Consider the following 12,320-nt stretch of genomic DNA (forward strand, 5'->3'; position numbering starts at 1 on the left):
ATAGGATCATAGCCACTTTGTGATAAATCACCTGTGCCCTTTACTTTATGCACATTCAACTTTAATTAGAAGTTGAACAAAACCAAACAAAAATTTCTCTTTATCCACTTATCCTGTGTTACCTTGTACCTCCATTTTCAAATGTATATCCATTTTGTGGTTAAACTCTGTCTATAACATCCTCTTTCCATTGTTTCAAGGATTAATGTTTCATTTATCTTTGTATCTCTGATTGCCAGTGTTCCCATATCTTGTGTATACTAAGCACATTATACATTATTTGGATTGGCTCTATTAAACCTACATTGCCTATATTACATTTCTTCTTCTTTTCCCAGACATTGAATTCATTCCTAGCACAGTGAAATAGCACAATTGCATAGTTTGACCTGTTCCAGAATTAAGATATCTTAGAAGGTCTGATTGGTGTCTGGATTATTTGTTGTATACCAAGGCAATTCAGAGATCTAAAGCCAGGCTGCAAGGTTGCTCAAAACTAGGAGGCACCATTCATAGTTCCTAGAGACTTCAGTGTGAATGGCAATACCCAGCATGTGTGGCCATTCACAGCAGCCTTGCCTAACATCACTGTAAGGTGAGCGGATGTGAACAGATGCCTGCTGACGTATGCTGGATGGATTATGACTTGCTTTTGAAGATGAAACAAGTAGTCATGTAGGGATATGATTGGTTAATTCAGTCCTGTCATTGAACACATATTTATCAAATCCCCACAATGTGCCAGAAATAAGAGAATGAACCATTGTGGTGTTTTGGGAAAGAGCATTCCAGGAAAAGAGGAATAGGAGTCTGTGTTCCTCCTGCGTGTCAGATAAACTGCCGGAGGCCAATGGAGATTGAATAGATGACCAAAAGGAGAATAGTCAGAGACAATGGAGGTAAGGTCAGAGAACTGAGGCAGGGATTGGGGGCAAAGAACCAGTGCTGATCATATCAGACTGTATAATAATTTGCACCTTCCCTGACTCAGCTGCATGATGACTGGATCTTCCATTTTAACGGGATCACTGACTGTTGTGTTGAGAGTATCCGGTAAAATCAAGGGCAGAAGTATGATCAGTTAGGAGGTTATTGCTGTAATCCAGAGCGAGATGATGGCTTGAGACAGGGTAGTATCAGCAGACGTAAAATCATTCTGGATACATTTTGATAATCTGATGTTCTCTCCCAAGGGCAACTATTCTACTGTGAATGTTATGTTCTAGTTATTTTATAAAAGATTTTTATTTGTCGTTGCAGATTTTTTAAAGTGACATTTGAATGTTTTTTTTCTAAAAAGAATTCTGTCGTCATGACACCTATTATAGATTGTTTTAGCCACTTCATTTAGTTGCATTGAACATAAGGGCAAATTTTTCATCATATTTTAGTAAGAAATGCCCGTCCCCACTAATCTAGGGGGCTTTTATGTAGAACTTTTACAAAGCAGTGTTTGAGCCTGTAGTTTAAGGCCAGCTTACATTTTTATGGATTTCTACCTTGAAGACATCAATTTTAAATCCAGGAATTACTGAGGAATTGGTCTTCACAGGATTATCATATTGAAACATTGGTAAAAATTTAGCAAGTGATTTAAATGGTTCAGTTAGAGAACTGTCCAGAAAGAAATGGTGTAGCTCTGATGCTGAAACAGCTGAGTCCAGAATCATTGACTGCCTTTTCCCTCTTTCCATTTAGCCTATGGGGAAACCTACACTGTTTGCATCTGGACCTGGAGAGAACGTTTCCTCTTTTTTATTCTCTTCTGGTTTTTCCTACTCAAATGTCTTTTTTTCTTCTTTTTAATTTCTCATCTCATTTTTCTTTTTTCTCCCTTTAATTTGAGACAGTTAAATATGATTATGATAATTAACTTGGGTAAGACAAATTACACACCAAAGAAATAATGGTAAAGTATGGTGGCATAGTACACCCATGAGAGCAAAATCTATTTTACTTAAGATTTTTGTGGTTTCTTTATTTGAAATTCTACTCTATTATCAAACACAAAGAATGTATTTGTCTACTGCATGTAAAAGAGAAGTAATTTCTCAGAAATCTCTTCTGCATATGAAGGATAGAACTCTTAAATCTCCTTATTTTAAAAATCTGAAAGAGTAATTTTATATTTAAGTAGAGGCCCAGTGCACAACATTCGTGCATTGGAGGGGGGTGTCTCTCAGCTGGGCCTGTGCCCTCTCGCAGCCCGGGACCCCTCGGTGGACATCCCCTGAGGGGTCCTTAGCGCTGCAGCAGAGACAGGAGAGGCTCCCGCCACCGCTGCTTTGCTGGGCAGCCACCATCCCCGTGAGCCTGATTTCTGGCTGAGCGGTGCTCCCCCTGTGGGAGTACACTGACCACCAGGGGGCAGCTCCTGCGTTGAGCATCTGCCCCCTGGCGATCAGTGCGCATCATAGTGACTGGTCGTTCCACCGTTTGGTCGATTTGCATATTAGGTTTTATTATATAGGATGAGTATATCTTATTCATATGTATGTACATGTGTGCAGCCAGGTCATTATGCCTGTGATATAGGGAAAGCCGTGGCACATGCAATGAATTAACCAGAAGCGCTCAGTCTAACTGACAGCTAACCTCAGGCATGGATCCAGAGTCTGGTGCAAAGCATTTATTTTGTTGTTTTCATAAGAGACTGATTTTAAGATTATGAGCATTGGACTAGTAACATCAGCTGGGAACTTGTTAAAAATGCAAATGATAGGCTTTCTCCCAAACCCACTGAGTCTGGAACTGTGCAGACAGGGCCCAGCTCCTTGTTTCAGCCAGTCTCCCAGGTGATTGTCATGGGCACTAAAGCCTGAGAACCACAGGGAAAGGTGACCTTGCAGAATCCACCCATGTGAATGGACTCCCCTAAGCACCTGCCTTCAAGTTCTCTTGCTTTCCTTTCCAACCCTCTTCACTCTCCATAGAGTCCTGACTCCATTTGTAGTCACACTCATGCTGGGAGCCCTGGCTCAATCTTGGTGGATACAACAATAGATCTTTGTATTCTTCAGTGACGAACACCTGTTTCTCTGTTATTAATATTGATCACTTTTTGTTTCGGGGATACAATGCCTTATTGTGTAAAATGGTTCACTTTCCAAGAGCGATAAAAGATGAGAGAATTGAGATCCCCATTCTGCCACAGGTACTATAAGTGGGGTGGCAGAATTAGGACAATCTGGTTTTTGGTTCTTGTTCCAACATAATAATACGACTCCCTCCTATTCTTTTAAGTGCTTTGGTTTAGATGGTAAATTTAAATCATAAGTTATTCTAACACTATTGAAAAGTGATCAAAGAAGGATTCACCAAGAAGGACATGCTTTGGGCATAAACATGAAAGATGTCCACTTACAATAGATAGGCAAACAGGACTAGAGATGTGGGTGGAGAGAAATCTGAGAGGCTGAGACTTCAGGATAAATAAGGCTGTAAAGCTGCAGGTTACACTCAGCAAAGCTTAAGTAATTCACAGCCTATTTCTGGTGAAAGCAATCTATAATAATAAAAGTGTAATATGCTAATTAGACCTGACGTCCTTCTGGACGAAGCCGGGGTTGCAAGGGAAGCCAGGGTCCCGGGTGCCAGAGGTAAGCCAATGCCGGCAGCCGGGGGTAGGGGGGGGGGGCCTACTCTTGCACAAATTTCATGCATCGGGCCTCTAGTAATAAATGAAGTTGGTTGAGGAAAAGTGATTCGAGATAAAGTCTTCTGGAAGGAGTAGGGCAAATTGTGTTTCCTATTTTTCCCCCAATAACATACCAATTTAGGTTTTTTGGATAGTTATTAAGAAGGAACTTGGTATATATTTGTTTCCTGATTTATGTTTATTCTATGTATTTGAAATGCTTATTGCTCTGTTTGTCATCAGTTCTGGGCTATATTTAAAAAAACAACAACACACAAAACAATCATTATAAACATAGTAGAATAAGAATTGACTTTCTACTTCAGCTCATGTTTTCAAAATTAGTTACAAAATAGATACCAAATGATTTACACTTCATAGTATTTTATGGCTTTATCATAATAATATCAATGTTGGACTATTGAGATTTATAGCCTGTCAAGAACAGAATGGGGGGAATTATGCAAATACCTAACTGATATGTTGTGATATTGTTTTTCTGAATGTTAATATGATGAATGCATTCTACTGTTATAAAATTACTATATGAGAATTATTTCTGTCACCATTTACAATAAAAAACTATGTGTTTCATGTTGTTTTGGGAATTTGCAAACTGTTTACAGAAAGCATGTTCGCAAAGCTAACTTAAAGCATGAGTAAAAATGATGGTAAAATTGTGTATTTGATTTTACACAATTAGTTAATGTTCCTCTTTTGTTGGTGATTTTGAATCATTAAAGATGTGTTTAAGATTAACATAGCTTGAAAAAGCTTTGCCCTGGTCCCTGCTGGTGTCACTCAGTGTGGGTTGGATGTCATCCATGCACTGAAAGGTTGCAGGTTGGATTCTAGTCAGGGCACATACCTGGGTTGTGGGCTCTAGCCCCAGTAGGGCGTGTGCAGGAGATAGCCAATCCATGTTTAGATGTTTATCTCTCTCTCTCCCATCCTCTATTTCTAAAAATATCTTTAAAAAAAAAAAAAAGAAAAGTTTTGCCCTGGGGCATGGCATTGCATATAAACTCATCTCTTATGCCACTGTTATTATTATAGCACACAGACCTCTTGTCACTGACCCTCTCTATGTGGACAGTATAGAAATCATATCCTTTTTTCTCTTTTTCATCTGGGCTAATATGTCTTCCTTTCCCTCTACTGTTTGTAGTGATGAATTTTAAGAAAATAACTTTCATTATTCATTTAATCGTTGCATCTTTCTAACTATTAATAACAAAATACATTTCAGAGTTAATAACTGTCTGAAAAGGAAAAAGAACAATTAATAAATTCTGACATTATTCTTTGTTTAAGTGTCACATAATTAATAAATATATTTATTAATACTTTTTTAGGTAAACATTATGTTTTGAAGACACGTAGCAATTAACATTACATTTTAATTCAAACAATTTATAATAAGCATAACTAACTGAAGAATGGGTTTATTTAGCCTGGTATCCTTTACTCATATATATATGAGGAGACAGTAAATATTCAGTATGCTACACATTGTCTAATTCTTGATTTACTTTTTGTAAAGCGTGTACACTTTAAATTGAATGCCACATTAACATATTTGTAGAGTTAGCACATACATGGATTTTATGAGTAATGTGTTTTTGTATTTATAAATGAAACTATTTACAATCCTGTTTCCTTAATCATTATCTAACCCAACAATTATGTTTACTTTGGGAGATGAGAAAGGCACGGAATGTTAGGCGACTAACTAAGAAAGTGATATAAAGTTTTTTGTAGAAGTAGCTGACACATCTCCAAGTACTGATTTTAAAACTGTCACTTTATTTAAAAATGCAGGCTTGAAATTCTAGGCTTATCTTTACTTACCATTCTTTACCAATTGAATATTAGAAATGCTTATGGATAGGCAGTGGCTGTGGTTTATTGCAAATCTGAAAGCAGGAAACTTGCCCTGGTATATTAAGGACTGATCTCTGTGGGTTAGAAGACGATTTGTAATATTTATTAGATGAACAGTAGCTAATGCCTCTTCCAACAGCCACCTGGGAGGATTTACCATTTTTAATTTTTTCTGTTTTCTGTGTGTAGTTTAGGACTTGGAAATCATTTTTGTAGCTATTTTTTGTATTGCTAACAGGAAACCCCAAGCAAAAAGAAATAATCATTAGGTCACAGCTCTGGAAGCCTGTCAGATGGTTTCTGCATCTCTCTGTCATCCCTTGATTTGGTTTTCATTTTAAAAGCGGTATCAGATGAGGCTTAACATCATTACTTTTACTGTTAATAAAGCCCTAGCTCTAAAGAAGCATCTATTCTCTCTACTTGCATATTTACACTCTTAAAATTGAGCTCAGCTCTTACTTTTTTTCTTTGCTTTTACTATATGATTCTGGGATAGCATTATATAACAATTCTTGAGGTAGCCTTTAAAGACTTGTGTGGCTCTATCTGCAATAATTTTAACCTTGTAGCGCTGGCCTGAAAGGAATCTCAAAAATCTGAATCAGTTAATATTTCTTCCACGTTTGTCAGTCAATCTAATTAAGAGCTAAGCCGACCTTTCTATGTTCTCTTAATAATTTTTCTGTTACTTAAATATATCTCAATGTGCATAGCCCTTTTAGTGTATATGCATCAGAGACAGAAGCTATTTTAAAGGACGAATAATTAAAATCAACTAAACTCCAATTGGTAAATATCTTTTTTTTTTTCCTACAAAGGGACTATCATCCCAGAAGCTCAGAGATTTATAGCTAATAATTAAATTTTATACTACTTATGCATCACATATAATGAAATTTTTTTTAAATATATTTTATTGATTTTTTACAGAGAGGAAGAGAGAGGGATAGAGAGTTAGAAACATCGATGAGAGAGAAACATCGATCAGCTGCCTCCTGCACACCCCCCACTGGGGATGTGCCCGCAACCAAGGTACATGCCCTTGACCGGAATCGAACCAAGGACCCTTGAGTCCGCAGGCCGACGCTCTATCCACTGAGCCAAACCGGTTTCGGCGCACATATAATGAATTTTTAGGTGAAGGTTTAAAACAGTTGATTGGTGACTTAGTGATATATATTGCACTTGAGCTGCAGATTCAGCAATAGGACTGAAACAATGCCTTAAATCTCAAACACTTTTATATTAGAAAGCTTTGGTAATCATTTCACAAAGATATCAATCAAACCATCAAACTGTGTGCCTTAAACTTACACAGTGATGTGCGTTATTTATTTCTTAGTAAGACTGGAACAAAAATAATATTCTTCCCATAAGACTTTAAAAACTGTTCTTTTTACATAACATGGTATATCTTTTATGTTATTATTTGTAATATATATTTTATTCATTTCATTTCTTGCTTCAACAGTCTATACAGGATTTTATTTTAAGAAAAAATTGTTAATGTACAAGATAAATGCATTGCAATGTCCTGCAATTAAAAGAAAGGCCTGTTAAATATGAGTACAGATGAGCATTTATGTATACAGCACATGTAATTCTTAGCTTTATATCACCTTAATCTCCGCTTTTATACTTTTCGCTATAGCAGCTTTATTTATTTCAAAGGATTATTGTATTCTAAGTTGAAGCCCTCCTGCTTTCATACTTTACAGGTCAATTTCTTCTGGAAGAAGCTCGTCTGTTAGAAGCAGCCGAGATGGCAAAAAAAGCAGCAGAACTGGACAGCACAGAGTTTGATGTGGTCTTCAATGCTGCCCACATGCTCAGGTTAGTTTTTGCAACTGTTTCTTAAAAGATCAGCACTGTGGCTTTGGGAATGCAGTTAATTCTACTAAATCCCCATCATACTACCTTATTCCACATCCATAAATTGAATTATTCTGCTTAGCCAAGTTAAAATCAGGACTATTTTTTTTCATTCTAGTTTATGTATACATTATGTAGGGCATATGAGTTTTCAGGATTCTCTAAATATTATAGAGACCCCTTCCTCCTTCCCTTCAAAAACTATTGGCCATAAAATACAAAAAGAAAATTGCACAATTGAAATTAATAACTGTCTAATTAATTATCTCCAAAACAAAACATATGTCATTTAGTCAACTGCATCTCAATATTTGTGGGGTTTTTTATTAATTGCACTGAATGTGCCATGTGGTTACATTGGATTATGTTTGGTGTGGAGAAGATTATAAAATACAAATATACTCAAGGCCTTTCAAATTCTCAAAATGGCCCAATAATTAGCACTGTCAACTATGCATATCTTTAGACCTTTAGTGCTTCTATATTCAGAAAAATGATTAGGAAGGCTATTAGAATAATAGTGAAACAATTAAAAGGCAGATCAATAATTTTGTTGTGAATATAAAAAGCCAATGCATTCTTCAGTGGGATTTAGGTTAAAAGAAGATGTTTTAAAGAAACTGACATAATTTATACAGTTGTTTAAAATGTTTTATTTTTTCTATTAGAAATATGGATACATCTTTTGCCATACTCTTACCTGAATTTCACTCTATTGAATCATCTAAATGCTTCATTAGGTGACATTTATACTATTTGCTCAATGTATAATGTCTAGAGATAGGTTTGTAATTATGTAGATTACTCTTACAAGGGAAGACAAATAACAGGAGAATTGGTTCACATTTGTATGATTTTAAAACATGAACTTTCAAGAACAAGTAGAGGAAATATTTTTTACTTTTTATTTTGAGATCATGGTAGATTTATATGCAGTTATAAGAAATAACACAGAAAGGTCTCCCTGTACCTTGTAGAACTACCCTGTAATATCAACATCAGGATATTGACATTGATATAATCCACTGGTCTAATTGTGATCTCCCAGTTTTACTTGTGCCTGTGTGTGTGTGTGTGTGTGTTTAGATTGATGCATTTTTATCACTTGCATAGCTTTTGTAGCCATCACCACAGAAAATAGACTGTTTTCATCATCACAAGCATTCCTTGTGTTGTGCTTTTATAACAACACTAGATGCCTGGTGCACGAAATTCATGCATGGGGTTATGTGTGTCCCTCAGCCCAGCCTGCACCCTCTCCAATCTGGGACCCCTCAAGGGATGTCTGACTGCCCGTTTAGGTCCAATCCCACACTGGGATTGGGCCTAAAGGGCAGTCGGACATCCCTCTCACAATCCAGGACTGCTGGCTCCCAACCGCTTGCCTGCCTGCTTGCCTGATTGCCCCTAACTGCTTCTGCCTGCAAGCCTGATCACCACCTAACCACTCACATGCCAGCCTGATGGACGCCTAACTGCTCCCCTGCTGGCCCGGTCACACCTAACTTCCCTCCCTTGCCAGCCTGGTCACCCCCAACTGCCCTCCCCTGAAGGCCTGGTCACCCCCAACTGCCCTCCCCTGCAGGCCTGGTTGTCTCTAACTGCCCTCCCCTGCTGGTCTGGTCCCCCCCAAGTGCCCTCCCCTGCAGGCCTGGTCCCCCCCCAAGTGCCCTCCCCTGCTGGCCTGGTTCCCCATAACTACCCTCCCCTGCTGGCCTGGTTGCCCCTAACTGCCCTCTCCTGCTGGTCTGATCACCCCCAACTGCCCTCCCCTGCAGGCCTGGTCCTCCCCAACTGCCCTCCCCTGCAGGCCTGGTCCCCCCCAACTGCCCTTCCCTGCTGGCCTGGTCACCCCCAACTGCCCTCCTCTGCTGGCCCAGTTACCCCCAACTGCTCTCCCTTGCTGGCCTGGTCCCTCCCAACTGCCCTCCCCTGCTGGCCTGGTTGCCCACAACTGCCCTCCCCTGCTGGCCCGATTGCCCCTAACTGACCTCCCCTGCTGGCCTGGTCTCCTCCAACTGCCTTCCCCTGCTGGCCTGGTCCCCCCAACTGTCCTCCCCTGCTGACCTGATCACCCACAACTGCCCTCTCCTGCTGGCCATCTTGTGGCGGCCATCTTGTGTCCCACATGGGGGCTGCCATCTTGTGTGTTGGAGTGACAGTCAATTTGCATATTACCTCTTTTTTTTTTTTATAGGCTATTTCTACCTGTCCCCCAGGAACCAATATTTAAAGCACGTTTCATAGATTACTTTGGATTTATAATTTGAGATTCTTATGATAACTGTATTTCAATGGCTTCCTACTTGGATTTTTTTTTTGTTTTAAATAAGAAATTCAAAGTCTGTTTAAAAGGAAAGAATGTTCTCTGAGTTTTCTTTTGAATGCCCTTACTCTACATCAATATTTAACATTCCTAAAGCTGATACCTACAAAGAGATATCAGGATTCCATTGACTATTGCTATATTTATAAAATAAGCTGTTGCTAATTTGCAAGAACCTTCAATGGAAAAATAATTTGTAAAAGACAACTTACTTTGCATGACAAGGTTAGGTACTGCATGAGGGGGACCTTTTTGTTCTTCATGAATAAAGCACTATGCTTTTAGTCACACACAAAAAATTGTAAATATAGGAATGCACAAGTTTCTACAGGCTAATTCATCTTAATCATAATAGATACTTTCATGAATAAGGCCTTTTGCTACATATTAAATCAGTATCAGAAATTCAAGGTCTACCAATGGAAACCCATTATAAGTATATTACAAAACATGTCCTTGTTAAATATATTACTTGTAACTTTTCCTTAGTTACCATCGTGCTAGAAACCAATGGAAAATTTTTGTTATATATTGGCGATGTACGAATATGTATGATTTCTTTTTCAGAACCTCTCTCTAGCTTTTTGCATTCTGCCTTCCTCATTAAGTTGCAGCCAGTCAGTACCTCTTTCTATGTATTGATTGCAAGTATGACCACAGCAGCCTGGCCATATTCTTCACCTTAACTTGGTGGCACTCCCCAGAAATGTTTTCACTTAGTTCTTTTTTGATTCAGTCAAATTCAACTATTTCTTGAGTGCTTCCTGTCTAACCTCTTATATAATCAAGAACATTTAGGACGTGGTTTGCTGAAAGAAGTAAGAACACTTATTGGTCTTTCCCCTGAATGCAGCCTTATTAAAATGGCTAGCTATTAAGATTTTGCCTATTTAGTGTAATATATAGCATTTCCCCTGGAGATGCAAAATTGTTATAAGTTGAGTTTGATATAAATTCTTCTCTCAAGAGCTCTGTTCTTTTCCAAGATATTTAGGAGACAAAATTGGCAAGATTTAGTGACCAATGGGGTATGAGGGAAAGGACAGCTGACTCCCTGATTATGTCTTGGTTAGCTGGATTAATGGTTGACCTGACATTCAAAATCAGCAATTTAGGAAATTTATAGTTCAAGTATGGTTTGAGGACACTCATTTAATTTCCCTTTGCTTGGCTAATTCCCAATAAAATGACCCAAATAATCTATTAATGAGGAAAAAAAATTGCTCATCCCAAATGCAAAAAACAGTTATTCTGTATAGATCAGATGAGATTGGAAGAGAAGAGAGGGCCTGGGGAAAATCTCATCAAGGGGAAAATCTTTATCTTATGGGACCGTCAAGGGACTTGAAACTTGAGAAATTTCTAACAGACCCATTTCAACTCTCAATAATGGATACTGATCTTTCTCTGTAGGATAAGCACATAGAAAGTTCTGAAGTACATGATTTTAATTTGGCAGTCCAGATAAGAATGACAAATCAGATGTATCCAAGTAAAGGGCCCTCACCGAAGCAGTGAGATTTATATTAAAAACATAAGAACCACTTAGAACATCTATTATTCATGATAGCAAGATGAGTCGCAAGAACACTATGTGGTGTGGAAGTATTAATGCTCTTGACCCAATATGTTTAGCCTTCTTCCTTCAAGAAACACAATAGGATTGCACTTGGCTGCCGTTTCAAAGTTGAGACCTTCCTGGGTCTTATTTTGGTCATTGAATGTGTGTGAACATGATGTATGTCACTTTTGCAAGAGTCGGTGCTTTCCCCTTTTTCTGAATTGGAAATTGTGAAATGGTCATAGGCAGACAAACCTCCCTTCTCACCTGCTTTAGAATGAGAAATAAACTTGGTTATCTTAATTTACAGAGATTTAGGATGTGTTTATTAACTACAGTGTAAACTAACCTGTCCTAACTAATACAGTGTATACCTGTGAAAATAAAATTAGTAGTTGGAAAGAGGAACAATACAACATCAGGAAAGATGGCTAAGAGATTAATAGGATCTCCAAATTTATGACTGCAGTGGAGGCAAGGTACAGCTATTAGACTGCTAATTTAAATAGAAGTATTTTCCAAGAAATTGATGTCAAATACTAAAGATATGAAAATGATAACTGAAAGAATAAAAGATTAGAGGATAGATTGAGAACACTATGCACATTCATAATTGTATATGTTCTCCTAATTATATATAGTGTACAGGTATGCATATATAGTTACATACATTTATATATAGTATATACATAGTACGTACACTGAGTGGCAAGATTATTATGATCTCTGAACACATAATAATCTGGCCACTCTGTGTGTCGGTTGGCTGGCCTGCCTGCTGGTTGAACTCCTGGTCGAGGGGACAATTTGCATATTAGCCTTTTATTATATAGGATATACACTGAGTGGCCAGATTGTTATGCGTTCAGAGATCATAATAATCTGGCCACTCAGTGTATGTAGTATTGCTATATAGTGTTATTATCTGTACTTATTAATATGTATATATAATTAAATGTACATATTTATATATAAATTTACATATGCACATATTTGGTATATGTAAATAGAACATTTCCAAAGAAGAGCATAGAGCA

General features: G+C 37.8%; 1 protein-coding gene across 1 annotated transcript in view; it reads left to right on the forward strand.

The window, feature by feature from the left end:
* TMTC2 (transmembrane O-mannosyltransferase targeting cadherins 2) overlaps nt 1–12,320 on the forward strand; it is a 416,162-nt gene that overhangs the window by 341,993 nt on the left and 61,849 nt on the right. The window contains exon 10 of the mRNA XM_079775789.1: nt 7,243–7,357. Coding sequence (XP_079631915.1) covers nt 7,243–7,357 — 115 coding nt within the window. The remainder of the gene's footprint in view (nt 1–7,242; nt 7,358–12,320) is intronic.

This window comes from Cnephaeus nilssonii (genome assembly GCF_951640355.1).
Source record: "Cnephaeus nilssonii genome assembly, chromosome: 6".
Taxonomy (NCBI): Eukaryota; Metazoa; Chordata; class Mammalia; order Chiroptera; family Vespertilionidae; genus Cnephaeus; species Cnephaeus nilssonii.